This window comes from Patella vulgata, chromosome 9, assembly GCF_932274485.2.
Source record: "Patella vulgata chromosome 9, xgPatVulg1.2, whole genome shotgun sequence".
NCBI classification, from domain to species: Eukaryota; Metazoa; Mollusca; class Gastropoda; family Patellidae; genus Patella; species Patella vulgata.
The window spans coordinates 12,500,949-12,519,303 of NC_065887.2; the positions used below are offsets into that span (position 1 = coordinate 12,500,949).

At 33.7% G+C, this 18,355-nt stretch overlaps 1 protein-coding gene across 1 annotated transcript; it reads right to left on the reverse strand.

Moving 5' to 3' along the window:
• Window positions 1-350: 350 nt before the first annotated feature.
• Window positions 351-18,139, reverse strand: LOC126832661 (acyl-CoA 6-desaturase). Its single transcript, XM_056103108.1, has 13 exons — window positions 17,841-18,139; window positions 11,216-11,427; window positions 10,445-10,591; window positions 9,674-9,820; window positions 9,239-9,343; window positions 8,551-8,610; window positions 7,602-7,667; window positions 7,278-7,338; window positions 5,721-5,797; window positions 4,718-4,815; window positions 4,292-4,468; window positions 3,712-3,837; window positions 351-2,809 (listed from the first exon to the last, which is right to left on the reverse strand). Exons 2-13 carry the CDS (start codon window positions 11,417-11,419, stop codon window positions 2,716-2,718), a joined length of 1,362 nt encoding a protein of 453 aa, XP_055959083.1. The 5' UTR covers window positions 11,420-11,427; window positions 17,841-18,139; the 3' UTR covers window positions 351-2,715.
• Between the last annotated feature and the right edge of the window lie 216 nt (window positions 18,140-18,355).

An 18,355-nucleotide genomic window follows, 5' to 3' on the forward strand; every position in this document is an offset into this window, starting at 1 on the left:
TGTGACATTTTCAGAATTTAAATTATAAAAAAAATCCAGCTTGTAAGCCATATGTTTTCAATACATACAATATATAAGTACTTTTGACTCAATTATGATCTCATCGGAAATTTATTAGAAAAAATGCCCTATGGGTTCCTGGTGGATTAACAAAGGCCCCAATAACATTTCAAAGGCGCGTGGATATTCACTCGGTTGTTTACAATGTGCGTTAATGTCAGTTTGTTTAAGAGCATACTGATAGGCTTGATACTGTGCGTACAATCCGATTTTTTGTGTCTTCAAATGTGGTGGTAAAGCCAGCAAAGAATCTTTACAACTCTTGGATAAAGTTAAACAAAAGACAAGTGTCATAAATGAATGTTATTTTATTGAGAAAAGAAACCCCAACATACTTTATAATAAATAATATATCCATTCAGTACCTTGAAAGACAGTATTCGTCTGACTCAGCATTCGTTTGACTCATCTGGCTTTACCCATGTTATGGAGTCCAGGTTTTCTCGCATATAACTTTTGATAGTTACATCTTAAAAACACAACCACCTTATTAGAGATTGATGGAAGGTAATGCAATTTTCAGTGATTTATTAATGGGCGAGGCTGAGCTGAATTTAAGCAGAATGGTTCTGAACAAAGTTTGCAAAGCGGACATATTGCTTGTCCAGCTGATATGTCAGACATATTACACGAATTGCCATCGTTAAATTCAACAGCATCTGCCTAATTAATGAATGGACATGAGTGTAGTGTTGACACATCTGAATATTCAAATAGTATTTAATGCTTTTCAAACTCATTTGTTGGTATGAAAATACCAATGTGACATCATCCTGAGATGTTGGCTACCATTATTTGAAATAATGGTACGGTGAGATATTGGACTGTGTTACAATTTCATTGAAATACAGGGCAGGGTTGTATGTTTATTTTAGGTAGTTTAATTGTCTCCAGCAAGATATTGCATAATATATTGATACAACACTTGCTCTTGGCCAACACATAAAACTAATCAAAATTTATCAGTTTTTTAGTCTCTAATTAATTAATATATCAATTCAACTAATTTTAAGTAATATTGAAATATAATAACCTGATATCCGATATTCAAATAGTATTGAATGCAATAGACATTAAATAATAATATAATATAATGTAATGTGATATGTTAGTATGATTATCAGACATTTTAAGGCATTTTATGGTCATACAAAAATATATATAGGAGATTACCAACAATACACAATTTAATAACAGGACACCTGAAGCAAAAATAATAAAATGTTAAATATATACTAATCTAGAGTGTTTTCATTACCACAACAATACAGTGTTCAGTGGTGCTATATAGATATGCTTCTCAAAAAAAAAAAGAAAAAAACGTAAAACAGAAAACTTAACCTAGGTTATTTGTTCGGATGGGACTAAAACAGAAAGTCACTAAAATGATTCCTTAGCGATTGGAACTCAAAGACAACCATTATAACAATTTAATGGGACTAAAATAGAAAGTCCCTAAAAAGATTTCTTAGCAATTGGAACTCAAAGACAACCTTTACAACAATTTTAAGGGCACCACAGAAACGGTGTAAAGTTACTGCAAAAGTCTATTTAATTATCTTACATTACAAATCAACACATAAAATACAATGAAATAAACAGAAATCAAAGAGATTGTGTCATTTTATTCAGCTTTCCTCCATTATATTTTACTGGCATTAATGTATTGTTTTACACTGAATTGCATAATAGTCACCAACAGAAATACTTTTCAAGAAAAATATAAATAATATTATAATAACTATGCATATATGAAAGTATAAAATAAAATTCATTTCATGAATTATTCAATATTCCAACAGTTTTCTAAAGAATGAAGATATGTGTAAAATAATATATATAATAGTTGTCAAATAATGCCATACAATAAATATTTGTAACAAGTTGAGAACAATAAAGTGGTATATAAATAGTAAAATATTATAAATCTGTACAAAAATAGGTGTCTAGGACCATGTGCCAAAAATATCAGTATATTGTCAGTGTATTATATTATATTATTTACCTCATATTCACAAAATATTTATTTTTTAAAAATATGACAATTTTTAGCATTATTTAAATTTATTAATACATAATTGAGGGATTTTACACAACATCACAGGATTCAAATTTGTACTGATTCATAAAGATGGTCAATTTTAGGTAATATACATGCATAATAAAAAATCTATCAAATATATACACATTATTTTACCGGTACACACATCATAATATACATGAAATTATTGAATACTTTTATTACAGATTTTGAAGTATTATGATTATCAAATTTTGCTGTTTATTTTGGTCATGATGTTATTGTCAAACAGGGGTATCAGAAATTTTAACATGAATAAAATGATTCAATATTTCATATCTGAGATCATAAAAACAATGCAAATTGGGTGAAACAATCAGATAACATCATTATACACATTGACAGTCTCATTCATAGTGTTTGCAATTTTCTCTCTCATTTGTATTGTAAGCCATGTCTTTTAGTTTTATTTTGCTATATAGTCTATACGCGAGTGCTAAGCTGATGTATTGTACAGATTAGACTTGGTATTAAGGTGTTAATTAAGGTGAAAATGTTAATAGAATAAAGTTGAAGCACACTAACAAATCTAAATTCGGCTTTATATCTACTATAACTAATGGCTATTGAGATTTCTATTCACTGGTATTATTATTCACATTAGTCGGATTAGGACCATGGAATTGGGTGTAAGCCTTCTTCCATAAACCACCAGATCTCTTCAAGGATCTGAAAAAATTACATTAAGATTAAATTAGACAAATGTGCTTCTAAGCAGGAGTAAATCTACATACTACATATAGCTGGGAAATGTTTATGGAATATATGGCTGAGTGGAGCACCACTGGGATTTAAAGATGCTTTTTGTCAGTTCTGACAGTTCTTGCTATAATAGTTAAAAAAAATAGATAATGAAAAGGCAATATGTTGAAAATTTCAGTCAAATTACTTCATTGTAAGCGGATTTATAACCGTTTGAAGAACAGTATAGTCTTGATGGTCATTGCTACATTTGTTACCATAATAAACAAAGTATAGTTTATCCATTTTTTAATTAAATTATTAACTATCATGTTTAAATCAGTTGATGATCTAAACCATCTGATGGCTTGAGAGTTGATTATGGGCTTAGTATGCGAATAAATGTCTATTCAATGTAACATTTAAGACAAAAAGAAAGATCTGCATTAGGCAGATTTAGCTCTTGACTAATGCATCTTTAAACATAATATATCCTACTCCTTCCCTTTAATACAAGCAGTCTTTTAGCTTAATAATGCCAGCATAAGGATTTTAATTCAGACAATGCACAAAAAGTACTCTTTAATAATAAACATTTTGGATCAAAATTATTAAATTCTAATCAAAGTTATGGTCAATTTATGGTGCACGTAAAAGATCCCTTTGCATTTGGATTTTGATATAAGAGTAGGCCTTAGCGCCACTGTTCGGGCAAAATTTCCCTCATAGCACACTGTATAGCATATGCCCCCCTTCGTTAGCCCAGTCTGAGCAGAACAGTAGGATGTTAAACCCCATTACATTTCATTTACGCAGGTTTGTCTTCCAGGTTTAAATATGTGTGGCATGGTTCTTCTGCAGTTACTGTAAAAGACTATATGTATACTTACTTGAGAATATCTGTGAAAGATTGAAACAATGGCTTCACTTGATAACTGAGATTATGTTTCTCACATAAAGACTTGACAATAGGGGCTATCTTATACAAGTTATGGCGTGGCATAGTCGGAAACAAACTGAAAGGCAAATAACAAACCTGTAGCTGAATATATATATATACATATATAATGGTTCTATTTATTAGTGGATAGTGCAGTACACAATAACCCAATCCTAAAATCCAACAACCAATAAATCCAGTAGGACAAGTTGAAGGACACCACAGACAAAAAAGGGTAAAGTTTCTTTAATCAAAATTTGACAAAATTTCCATCAAGGGTTGTCCACTTTATAAAAAGATTACACATTATTATTAACAACCAATTAAAATTTGGTATATAATCATTTCAAATAGAAGGTGAAGATTATTTTTCTTCTCAACCAATAGTAACAGAATCTTCAATGTGAAAAATATAAGCTGTAATGATTAAGACTACCTATTGTCTTTTGAATTAATCTATTGTGAAAACAGGTTTTTTTTATTTTTGATTTTAGGCTTGCCATGAAAAAATGGTACCCAATAAAACTTACTGATGTTCTATTTGAAAATCTAGATGTCCTGTAAACCAGTCGTTAAAGAAAGATGGCTGAACATTACAGGTAGCATTTAGTTGTAGACGTAACCATGGTTTTGCATCATCTTCTTCTATTTTCATAGGTATATGATTAGATTGACTAACCCAGGTAAACCAGCTACTTTCAAACACTCTATAAATATAGCAATACATACAGGTGCTATGAAATAAAATATAAAAGAAATTGTTGTAAATTGTTCTTAAACAAGTTTTTTTTAAGCAATTGAGGTATTTATGGCTTCCCCAAAAACATAAAGCTCATTCTTTGCACCTAACCATGTTTTTACTCTTTAAGTACATCTTTATTTTTTAAAAAAATCTGTCGATTTTTCTAGAATACTGCATTCTTAAAAAAAAATTTTTTTTCAATTCAATGACCTACCTCATTACAACTTGAAAGGCAACGGCAGTTCCAAATCCCAGTACTGATCCATACAGATAAAAAAATCTACTCCAATAACAAACAGTGAAGAAAAAATCCTGAAATATGTGTAAAAAAGCTTATTTCTTAATTAAAGATACATTATGGGAGATAAGATAAAGAGATGGCAGTTCTCGCTATAATAGTTAAAAACTAGATAATGTAAAGGTAATTTGCTGAAAATTTCAGTCAAATTGATCCACTATGAGTTGAGAAAGAAGTGGGTGAAATTTTTGCATAGTCTCAGTCATCATTACTAAAATCATTAAAATAAACAGCATAGTCTCGATTATCCACTTTTATTGATTTAATTATCAATAGCCGTTAGCGGCATATAGGAATCTAATCCAGCCAACATCGAAGGCTAGCCTTGACACTGAGAGTTTATTATGGTCTGGATAAGTTAATTAATGTCTAATTGATAATTTAGATAACATTTCAGGCCTAAAGAAAGACTTGTAATAAGCAGATTTTGCTCTTGTATATTGCATGTTTAATCTGCAAGAAGGAGGGAATACAACAATCTTTCAATTAATTTTATTAGCAGATTTGTTATAGGCTTAGTAAACATAATTAATCAGACTGGTCCCAGAGCAGAACCTTGTGGTACACCACATAACCTAGAAATTTTACAGAAGTTTATATTTACTGTTTGAAATGACTGTTTGTTAGATACGAAAACAGTACTACACAAGACCGTTGCTTCCCAGAGTTTTGCTAAATGAAACATTGATATCTAAGGTATGGAAGGTGGCTGAGTTACACATTTTTTATTATCAAAGACAATAAATATTAATTGCTATTTTGATTTAAGTATTTGCAGTAATGTGAAATTGCATGTAAGCTGATGGTGACTTGTTGTTTTGAAATGTAGCTGAGATTCCTCTTGGTCAAGAAATTTTTAAAATATTGTTTTACTGCAGTTTTTAAAAGATATCCTAAATTCTACGACAGCTATTCTTACCAAGTATTCTCGTCGTGTAAATATGTGACGATTCAGTGCATAGAGAAAATAAACTGGAAACAAAAATGGTGGACCAACTGAAAGTAAATAAAAAGAATATGTCAATGAAAAGATAGGGCAGAAAAAAAATGGAGTTTAATTTCCATTCAATACAAACTATGTTGTTTCGGGACTAATGAAAAAATATGAGGGAATCTAATATTCACTGAAATTAAGCCAGATTCAATTAGACATGGCAAGGTTTGGGGGCGTTTGGAAAAGTGGACAATGAAATATTTATGAAACATTTTCTTTTTATTTCGCTGGAACAATAATAGTTTATCCTATCATCTTGTAAGATGTGGGGAAAATATATTCTAGAAAAAAAAAAATCTGTGGTGTTTTTCACCACAAGATTTCCTCAAGATATTGAACTTAGAGAAAAAAAAATCATTTTTTTTTCCAAAAATTTCTTCTCAGACCTCCCTATATACATACCTGTGTGGTACCACATTCCACAAGATTTTCGACTTAGAATAATTTTGATAGAGTGTTTGGGGTCTGTGGTGTTTTTACCACAAGAGTTTCACAAAAGTTCCACAAGATATTGGACTTAGAAAAAACATCAATTTTTTCAAATTTTTTAGCTCATACCTCCCTATGTGCCTGTGTGGTACCACATTCCACAAAATTTTCGACTTAGAATAATTTTGATAGAGTGTTTTGGGTCTGTGGTGTTTTTCGCCACAAGAGTTCCACAAGATATTGTACTTAGAAAAAATATCAATGTTTTCAAAAAGTCCAAAATCTTGTGGAACTCTTGTGGTGAAAAACACCACAGACCAAAAACACTAATTAAGTCGAAATTTTGTGGAATGTGGTACCACACAGGCACATGGGGAGGTCTGAGAAGAAATTTTTGAAAAAATTGATATTTTTCTAAGTCCAATATCTTGTGGAACTCTTGTGGCGAAAAACACCACAGACCAAAAACACTCTATCAAAATTATTCTGAGTCGAAACTTTTGTGGAATGTGATACCACACAGGCATATAGGGAGGTATGAGCTAAAAATTTTGAAAAACACTCTATGAATATTATTCTAAGTCGAAAGTCTTGTGGAATGTATTTATTTTCAGAAACCCAGTATCTTGTGGAACTCTTGTGGTGAAAAGTTCCATACAAATGCCCCCAAACCTTGCCATAGATGGATTCAATTAGAGAGAGAGAGATGGGGTTTAATGTTCACTCATCACAAAATATGTCATTTTGGAACTAGCATGCAATTCAATTCTATTTCACTAATTAAATTCTACTCTAGCAGTGGGAGTGGAAGGAATCCCACGTGTTTGGACAGTCGATCCCTACTCCCTTCAAAATATAAGCTTGGCTCAAAACCACACCACTTAACTCAATGATAGACCTTATGATCTAAAGTTCATGCATTAGACTACTGGACCCCCCCCCCCCCTCTTCCACCCATTACCATTTAATCAACCTGTTTTAATCATTAACATATATTATATGGCCTTTCTTTTTCAGATAAAAGCAATTCAATAAATATGTCCAATTACTTACTAATAGGAAAATAACGATGTTGCCAATCATAAGGCATACTATTTTTCTTCTTTTCTGCTATCTAAATTGTAATATTAAAACACAGTTTGAGATCCTGATAATAGTTATGTATTCAAAATTCAGAAAGAATTTTTTTATAAGTGTTGGTCAATCTTCGGGTACATAATGGGAGTCGATATTAACACATTGAACATGATAGAGAGCTGAAGACAAACTAAATTGTTATGTGATTTTATTCAGGCAAGCAGACAAGATTATAATTAATTTGAAACAGCTTCTTGAAAATTACCTACATTTATAATTACAAATGTTATACTAAAATACCTGAGCTGGCATAACATCACCAACAACAAATAAAGCATCTAATCTTGTATCAGGATCTTTATTTAACTGAAAATAAACACATTTAATAGTAAGTGCAGGGGGACCACACCACACACACACAATTACACATATCAGATCAAACGAATGGATCCATGGGCCAGCTGTAAGCATCAACTGAGTAGTAAAGTCCCAGGCCTGTAGTGATACAGACTTCACTCAAAATTAAAAACACTTTTCTACTTTATAGTGTCATATTTCACTGTGTTGTCACTCATCTCTTTTCCTGATAGTAACATGGAAACACTTTTCTACTTTATAATGTCATATTTCACTGCGTTGTCACTCATCTCTTTTCCTGATAGTAACATGGATAGGGAGGATTCCTCTATACTTTTTGTTAAATAAGCGGTTGGTTTTTGCTCTAACAGACTGGGTGAAGCTTAACCATGCAATAACAAGACATTTTTGCTAGTTTACAACTTTGGCAAAATTCAAATAACGAAGTAGGGTGGGTTTTCTGTGCGATAACAACAGGCATGGACAGTTTTATTGACAAGACTACTCTATTCACGACAAGGGGGGGGGGGGGGGAGAGAAATGGGCTTTAGAGCCCAGTTGATACAAACTAGGTCATTTCGGGACTAACATATGGTTCAATTTTGTTTAATTAATTCACTTGCACATAGGGGTCTTTAGCAGTGGGAGGAAACCGGAGTACCCGGAGAAAACCCACAAGGTTGGACAGGCGACCCTACTCCTTGTCTCTTACAACCGGGGATTCGAAATCACGGCAGTTGAGTCAATGACAGGCCTTCTAATTAATTTGTAATGCTCTGCTGAATAACAATGGTACTACCTGTAATTAAAATGCCAACTAAAATGACAAAAAGATTTATTGTACTACTGAATAACAATTAGTTTGAACATAATACAATAATACAATAATTACCACATTAGGTTTAGCATGATGTTGAAAATGCATATGGTTCCACCATTTGGCTGAAGCACCCTGAAAGATAAAAATAAAATTAAGTTCAATTAAATAGGTAATAAACTGACTGATTGACAATTTTAATTGTGAACTGAGAACGAGAATTTTCCAGTGATATAAGTTTTTAATTAACCATCAAATAGAAATCTATAAAATATTATAAAAAAAAGCACTTTTATTATTGTTTGTCTCGCAAAAGTATTGTTTACATTGTATTCGTTTTGATAGCCTCGTTTGTCACGCAATTAGTTTTTCTGCAGTATTCTTCTATGCATTGGTTAATAGGGCGTAATAAAATCATGAGTCATTACTTAACGTTTTGTAAACATATTTGGTCCAATTTGGAGCTCCTTTTAAAGCCTAATGATATTGCTACGCAGTTAGCTATTGGTTGTTAATCGAACTATTGACCAGTCAGAACAGAAATTTACTTCCATTACAGCAGTGTTATGTGGGATTAGCTCTAATCAAACGAAACACTGCGAGGAGTATAAATGATCATTTAAAATTCATCTCAAAATATCTATAAACTTTTGTCACTTATAACTAACATGAAGCTTGTAAGCTTTTTCTATCTTGAGTTAAGAGGACACCTGGTTTGATTGTATTCTCCAGTAGTAACTTTCTCGTACTTCATAATTCTTACCTTCATAAAACCCATACAGATTCTCTCCATAAAATCATCAATTTTATATTTGGTACCAAAAACAGAGGTATGACCAAAATCATGTGCTAAATATGCCGATTGTATCTGTAAAGGAAATTATTTATGTACATTTATTTTTTAACAATATTATATTGTGAATACTGATGATATTTGAAGACAGTAGCACCAGATCATTTAACTAATCATAATGCAAAGCAGTGACGGTTCCAGAAGGGACAGGAGTCATTTCCCCCCCCCCCCCCCCGACAGTCATGTTTCATGACAATGTGGACCTTGGATCTAAATGATATAATACCTCTTCTGGCCAGGCGGCATCTCTTAGTGAGTCCGCACAATTTACACACTAAGTCATCAACCAAATGACTGACACTGGGCTTTTTAAAAAGTTATAAAGTGACGAGAATTTCAACCAACCTGAACTATAACTGTAAATATTAGTGATGTAAGTAGAGGCAGCCATCCAGTACCAAAATATCGTAAAACAAAATAAGCCAGAACATCTAACACAACAACATGGAGTAAATTTAACGTATAAAAGGTATAACTTGGTTTAAACATTCCCTGAAATACACAAAAAATAAGTAATACATTATTTACAAAATAGAATAATTCATAAGACTTCTACATAATAAATGAAATAGGGTTTAACATCCTCCTGTTCTGCTCCGTCTATGCTAATTAAGACGGACATCCACCAAACAGTGGGCTATGAGGGAAATTTTGAATGGACAGCGGTGCTAAGACTTACTCTAATATCCAAGGGATCTTTTAGGTGCACGTCAATGGGTACACAGCTTCTACATAAACATAAGAAGCAATATTTCATACCTATGGTACCGTAATTCAAAGCAGTTACAGTCAAATGACTTCATTCTGAGGGACATTAGGGCTGTTTGGACTTTGGAGAATAGTCTCAATTGTCATTGTTGCCGCTGCTATGATATTAAAGTAACAAAGTCTCAATTATCCATTTTTCAATTAAATCATTAACCACTAATTGTGTTTAAATCTGTTGAAAATCAAAAGCATCTGATGTCATAGAGAGTTCATTATGTGTGTCTTGTCAAGTTAATAAATGTCTAATTAATAGTATATAACATTTAAGACCTAAAGAAAGAAAGACCTGCCAGATGTCTGTTTGTATACTGGAAATAAAAGTGGAAATAATGTTGTATATATATTTACCATTTTATTAACAGTTTCCCTGAGATTCTGGAAGTCTGTATCAATAGCTGCTGTTTTTATATTACTGGCCTGTACAGGACCTTTATGTATAATTTTTAAATATTTCTTGGGTATACTTATATCACTATGGAATGCATGAAAGGCATGCTGAAAATAATAATATAATAATTATTATATAGTCTATTACACAAATATAAGATAATACTAAACTACAAGTAAACCAGTTCTGTAAATCAGAGAAAGCTCTTACAATTAACTAATTATTGTCAACAAGAGAAAGAGATGGTATTTAAACTTGTTGATATAAGAACTTGGTTCCTGAACTTCGCTTCAGTGCAGAGAGTCTAGAGAGAGAGAGATAGAGAGAGAGAGAGAGAGAGAGATGGGGTTTAACATCCACTTGGCACAAACTAGGTCATTTTGGGCCTAACATATGGTTCAATTTTATTTCCAAAATTCGCTTGTATGTCGGGGTCTTTAGCAGTGGGAGGAAACAGGAGAACCAAGAGATTTTATGATACAGCGCGCACGTGCTAACCATTCAGCCATCCAACCCCCCAAGAGTCTTTAGGAAACGAAAGAAACAGGGGAAAACCCAAGAGGTTAGAATCGCAATAATATTCCTTGTCACATATGGACTTTTGTGATTGTCTGTAACCGTCTACTTGACTTGATGACAGACTTTATTAACTAAAGAGCGCTTGTTAAAGCATTTGGCCAACATAAACCCCCTGTCTTAAAAAGGGGGAAAAAAATTGCAAGTCAACTTACTGTGGCATCTTGTCCAGCATAATGGCTGATAACTTTACTTCCACCAGGGTGACGTTTGGACCATTCTGTGATGTCATAAACTTCATTATCAATAACAATCCATTTATCATGACGTTTATCATGTTGTGTAATTTCCTGCCATGTATGTTGTTTTACAGAATCATTCCCTCCATTACTCGACGTATTCTGATTTCCTTTTCCCATTTCTCACTCTGAAAATATAACATGATAAATAACCAAATTTTATTCAAAATTTCAAGGAAATATTTTTCTGAATTCAAATAACTTCAAATACATGTATATTGAAAGCAAAATTTAAGGAATGTGGTAATCTTATTCCATGAAAATACTCACACCAGCGGCTGCCAGGCAGGATACGCCCACATTTTCGAGAGATCGATAGAGAACAAGCTAAAAAGAAAGTGATTTTTCCTACAATCAAGGGCCATAATTCAGCCGTCTTTAGAGTGTAACGGTGATATAATAATACGTTTTTTTAAATCGGATAAAAATTATGACCTCTATAGGGTCCACAAGCTAAAAACGCGATTTTTCGTAGAATCAGGGGCCATAATTCAGGAAGTTATGGCCCGATATGCACAAATATCGAAATGAACCGAGATCTTTGGGTTATAAGCTTATATTTCAATTTTCAACAAAATCAGATAAAAATTGTGACCTCTACAGGGTCCACAACCTTGATATACCATATTTTTATGCTATTTGAGAACGAACGGCGGCCATTTTGTCTGTCAATTTTGGGCCGATTTTCACGAAATTCGAACTCAGCCGTCCTTAGGGTGTAACGGTGATATAATAATATGTTTTTTCAAATCGGAAAAAAATTATGACCTCTATAGGGTCCACAAGCTAAAAATGCGATTTTTCGTACAATCAGGGGCCATAATTCAAGAAGTTAGGGTCCGATATGTGCAAATATCGAAAGGAACCGAGATCTTTGGGTTATAAACTTACATTTCAAGTTTCAACAAAATCGGATAAAAATTCTGACCTCTATAGGGTCCACAAGCTAAAAACATGATTTTATCGTACAATCAGGGGCCATAATCCATGAAGTTTTGATCCGATACATGCCAATATCGAAAGCAGCCGAGATCTTTTTGGGATAAACCTATATTTCAAGTTTCGTCAAAATCGGATAGGAATTGTGACCTGTAGAAAGTCCACAAACAATTGTGGACGGACAGACGGACAGGGGCGACGGCATAATACGTCCACATGAAAATGTGGCCGTATAACAAAGTAGCTCTTAATGAAAAGGCTGTGCCAGATATGATAGCTTTAAACGAAATGAAATCTGATAACAATACAGATCTATATTTCGTTTTGTTTTTTATACTTTCGATGGCCTACACTACTTGTACATGAAGATCTGACAAGTTATAATGGAAGTTCACGTCAGGGGTCAAATGAGCGGCTTTTGACCCTATGATGTCAGACATTGATTAATCAATCAGCGTTGTCGTTTCAAGTGGTTTATCCACAGTTCCGTGCATAAAAAGGTCAAGAACTTGCCGTAACAGACCGTTTCATTGGCTAATTCCTCACATCAAGTAGAACGCCTGTATAACAAGTCTTCCAGATCCTAGTGTAGTAGGCTAAAGACAAGTAAAACAAAATTTTGAACTATAAAAAGCGAAATAGGATCTGTGTTTTAAATAAATTGAATGAAATGAGATTTAACGCCCCACTTTTCTGCACCAAGCAAGCTAAACAAGACAGGTATAACGCACCAGGTTATTGTATTATTGTACTTCGGTTTCTATTCCATCCGAAGGACTATAGTCGAGACCCCACTTCCATGCCACTGTCAAACCCTGCCATACCCACTGACTCTCACAGTACTGGTATATAGAATGTGGGGATTTTGTCTGGGTACCAGTACACCCATGACAAGAAAATCTAAAATCTATCACCTTTCTTTGCCAATGCCTACATGTACTTAATGAACCTGCTTTAAATCTGCTCCAGAACTTTTAGATGTTATATTTGTTATATAATTATAAATATTATTTTGTACATGATTCTCAGGTTCATTCAAATTTTAATTGCTTATGAATATTTTATATACCTGATACATGTATACCAGCTGGTATTCAATGAAGCAAACAAAAATTAATTTAATGATAATCAAATGAAATACATGTAGTATACATGTAGCCAGGTATGGTAATAACCACTAGTTTTACCTGACAAAATGTACCAGACATGTACATGTAATTAAAGGGCATATGGCTATATTAGTTGGAACCTTAATTAAAATAGATCAAAACTGGTTGAAAAGCACAATATATTAATGTAATATGAGTGTACTGTATACATGTATACAGTCATTTATATTCAATTTGATTTTTAAAAAAAATTATTGTAATTTCAAATTTATTATGTACTGCGAAATGATGAACAGTCCAAATTGAATGACAGTTGTTTACTCTTACTTTGTCCATTCTACAAGTTTTTTATTATTATTTTGTAGTCTGTCAGACTGGATGAACATTCTTCCTGACATTTTAAATTTTCGGTCGAACATAATATTATGACAGTTGGATTGGCATAATGTCTATCAAGATCTATTCTGTTGACTAATGGCAATGGGTACATATATCTAAGCTGTTTAAGCTTATTTAAATGGGATTATAACTGCTGTTATATCTAACACCTTGTACAATGACTCAACTTCATAACATTGTTACCTACATGTACATGTACCTACATGTATATCATTAACAGTGTAGACTGTTGACCTTATCGCATGAGTAGACAATGTATGGTTTTGATATTAATAAAATATGACAAGCACAGTTGTCAATACAAAATTTGTTTTTCAACTTTTATGTTCTGTTTGATAATCTAAACCATGCAATGGAACAGTATGTCTTCACCACTGTTCTAACAGCCAACTGCATGTTACAATGTACCTGGAATTAAAAGCGCCTGTCACAGACATTGTCTGGGACAAATTCACACTTTGTCAAGCTGAGATGAGAGAGAGAGAGAGAGTGAGAGAGAAAGAGAGAGAGAAATGGGGTTTAACTCCACTCGACACAAACTATGTCATTTCGGGACTAACATGTGGTTCAATTTTATTTCCATAATTCGCTTGCGCGTAGGGGTCTTTAGCAGAGTGGGAGGAAACCGGAGGACCCGGAGAAAACCCACGAGGTTGGACAGGTGACTCTACTCCTTGTCACATGCAACCGGGCAATCGAAACCATGCCAGTTGACTCAATGACAGACTATATGATACAGTGCGCGCATGCTAACCATTCGGCCATCCAACCCCCCTGAGATGAGATGAAATGGGGTTTAACATCCTACTGTTCTGCCTTGACTGGGCTAATGAAGACGAGTCTACGCCATTCAGTGTGCCATGAGGAAAATTTTGCCCAGAAAGAGACGCTATGCTACAGCCTACCCTTATATCAAATTACAACTGCCAAGGGATCTTTTATCTGCACGCCAATGTGTATACGAAACCTTGGTTTTTGTCCCATCCAAACGACTATACATTGTCCCTTGCCAGGCCCTCAGTCCTGCACCACTGATGAGGAGGTACCATGTCGGAAAATCCTAATGAACTTTCTCGGCCAACACAGGGATCAAACACAGGACCTCCATGTTAGCAAGTCAATGTCCTACTCAGTAAGCCACTGTGGCTCCCCACGTTGTCAAGCACAACCCCTCTTGTGTTGGTCTGTGAGGCAGTGACATGCCTTTTTTCTGTGTTTTTATTCATAATCCATACATACAAAGTTCAAAATGTCGGGTAGAGCTAGATATTAAACCAAAAGTAAAACTATTATTTCTAGGCTTGTTACTTCCCTTTGTTGAAGTGCCACATGCAAGCTAAAAAAAACTTGTTAAAATTAATCCAGTGTAGCCCAACGTAAATACATCAAGGTTGGTAAAAGAATGCAAAAGGTTGATTAATTACATACATGTATGTGCAACAAGGAAATATGGTCCATATTAATGTTTTAAAAAACATATTTTTGTGTGCATTCAAATTAGCAGACTGAAATTATTATTACTGACTTCAGTATCTAGAGCTAGCATCAGAGGCTGGATTATTCAGTTTAGTTAGAAAGAAATGGGGTTTAACATCCACTCGACACAAACAAGGTAATTTTGGGACTAACATATGGTTCAATTTTATTTCAATAATTCACTTGACACTTGCAATTAGGGGTCTTTAGCAGCAGGAGGAAACCTGAGGACCCAGAGAAAAGCGGGGAATCGAAACCATGCCACTTGACTCAATGACAGACTTTATATGATCCAATGCGCATGCATTAACCATTCGACTACCCAACCCCCCTTTCAGTTCAGTTGTACTTGAATACATGGGTCCATAGATTTACCTAAAACAACCCAAAACTACCTAAAACAACCCAAAATAACTTGTATTTTGGTTAAAACAACACATTTTTTTCTTTCTTTTTATATGCATAAGTCTCTAACTCAATATCATCAAAAATCTTCGACATTGAAAACACGAATTATTTGTCAATTCAAATCAACATTGGTCTTGTCATCTTAACAGGAAAAGATGGGCTTCTGATATCCAATTTTCAAGACAAAATAAACATTTTACCATTGGAACACGAATCGTGTACCATAATGCGTTTCAGTGCCATTTGGAACAAGGGACTCAAAGAACGAGGCTAGACATATTCCACAATTAAGTCATGTCAAACGGTGACGCTATATTCTTATCTGGAGAGCATGCGCAATTATAAATACCATCGGTTTAGACTGGAATAACCAGACGCTAAAAATTGTCATTCAATTGAGACTTCTGGCGTATTTCGCCGAAAATAACTGATTAGAAATTACAGTAAAAATAGAAATGACTGAATGTAAATCAGTTTATATATATATATTCATATAGAGTTAATTCACATGACGTCACACACAGTGGCCGCCGCCATCTTGGTGGACAACCAGACTACACGTGATCCGATAGTTACAATGTGATTGCAGTTGGAATTATGATTGTTGCGCTTATGTCATGTGATTTTTATGTTGAATAAAGATTTTGTCTATGTATTTTAAATTTTATATTTAATTTCTATTAAAATCCAAATTCGACTGTGACATAACGCGTTTATAGCGAACTAGCTGCATCGTGTTTGTGTACCTACATGGATAATGTCTGATGTGGAAAATTATAAGTTAATAGGTTAGTTGCTGACGCGACATTTCGAGACCTACATAAATTCAGTTTTTATTTTTATTTATTTCAAAACAAACCCATTAATTAAACACACACACACACACACACACTTATTATAGAAAATCGTGTGAGAAGCTCGATACCGTACGTAGTGTGATGATGAATTTTTTGTAAATTTTAATTTGAGGTTTAATAATTATTCACTGATTCGATACAATCATCATTTTATTATTTCTGTTATTCATCTTTAATCAAGAGAAAATATCGTAAAAATGCAGACTTTCCACTGCGTCGCCAACTATTTTATCATTGGTTAGAGCCGTCTAAACGTGGGAAAATTTCCAGTAACTATTAGCTAACAGCATGCAAGCACAAAGGCGAACAATCTTATTTGCATATTGCATACTTTATAGTATTATTGGCTGGAATTAATTTTAGATCGATAACCTCAATGACCAATATGTAGTACCGTAGGTCTATATAGTGTGTAGTTGCTACATAATTTGCCATTAGGCCTATACAAAAAAAAAAAAAAAGTAACTAATAGAATTATTTTACGTCAACAAAAATATTTCAAGCACATATTTACTTTAGGCATCGTGATTCCAGAACTGAGTATCGAATTCAGCGATAGGCTACTTATTTTTGGTGCCAAAAATAAAATTTTCATTGGACGATATTCGAGGATTCGTTTACTTGGGCTTTATTTGCAGTCTGGGAGTTCGGGGTTCTCTTTTTTTTTGGGGGGGGGGGGAAAAATTTGTAAGAAATGACGAGAGAGCGATTTTAATACAAAATTCCAGATATTATATTACGTATCACTGAAAAGCACGTTCATTGCTCTTTTCAAATATGTAAATTATTTTCTGGCATATCTATTTACTCTGAAAAACAATCAATGTTGGATGGTACTAATATTACCATGAATACGAAGAGGCGGCACCTTGTTGTCCACCAACATGGCGGCGGCCTGTATATAGGTCATGTACGCTCTATACCGGTATATTAAATTATCATATGCATTGCGACCCATTTGTGTCAATTTCTAGATCCCAAATATTAGCGATTTAACTCATTTCAAAATCTGATGATATGGCCCATAAAATTATGCTTTGAAAAGATATATGCCATTGATCAACTATTATTGTTATTACTGGATTATTGGCAAGGATTTTTGTCCATAAATATAGAATATTGGCAAATATAGAATATTGGCGAATATTTCTATCCGTATACTGCTGTTCCATTACATTCTTGTTGTCAACGCCCAACTTCATTCTAGATCTACTTTAATTTCCTTTGATAATGTCAATGCAATAGATTTAAGTTTCAGCGCTACCCTAGAAATGAAAATGGTTGATGTGGTGGTGAAAAACAGACGCTAAACAATAATATTTAAAAGGGCTGATAAGAACAACCGGTGCTTACCACTTTTGTTTTCCGTTTCCAATCCAACTCCACAGCTTGCGTAATGTGTAGGCTTGCTCGACCAGTCGTAATTTCCAACCGGAAATCAACGGCTATGCGTCCGTTTGGCAAACGGATTGCTTCAACTTTGGAACCTTCCTTTTATTCGATAAATTATAATATTATATCTAAAATCGAAATATTTTAAATGGCGCTTTATTCAGACCTTTAGAAAGCCAGTATATCGCTCGGTTTTAGAAAGCCAGTGACTATTTCTAAAGTGACGGACATTGCTGATCACGGTCAACTGTTTATCACTCGGAATTGCCTCGACAAATAACCCAATACGTTTAGTCTCGATCTTTTTGTCTCTCAAATCGATAGATATCACTTGGTTAAAATTCTGGATTTACTGGAAATAAAAACGAGACGAACTTTTATAATTATACTGAAAAGCCGCTGTTTTAGTCTAATTAAACCAATCTGAGAGGTTTCCCCTTGACAGTGGTGCAGGATGGAGGGCCTGACAAGGACAG

Bases quoted from the DNA above. Each gene is read 5' to 3' on its own strand.
- LOC126832661 (XM_056103108.1), bottom strand. From the start codon at position 11,419: ATGGGAAAAGGAAATCAGAATACGTCGAGTAATGGAGGGAATGATTCT. The intron at 9,344-9,673 runs GTTGGTTGAAAT...TTTCCTTTACAG, and splicing joins TATTTACAGTTATAGTTCAG to ATACAATCGGCATATTTAGC. The intron at 4,816-5,720 runs GTAAGAATAGCT...CACATATTTCAG, and splicing joins TTACACGACGAGAATACTTG to GATTTTTTCTTCACTGTTTG.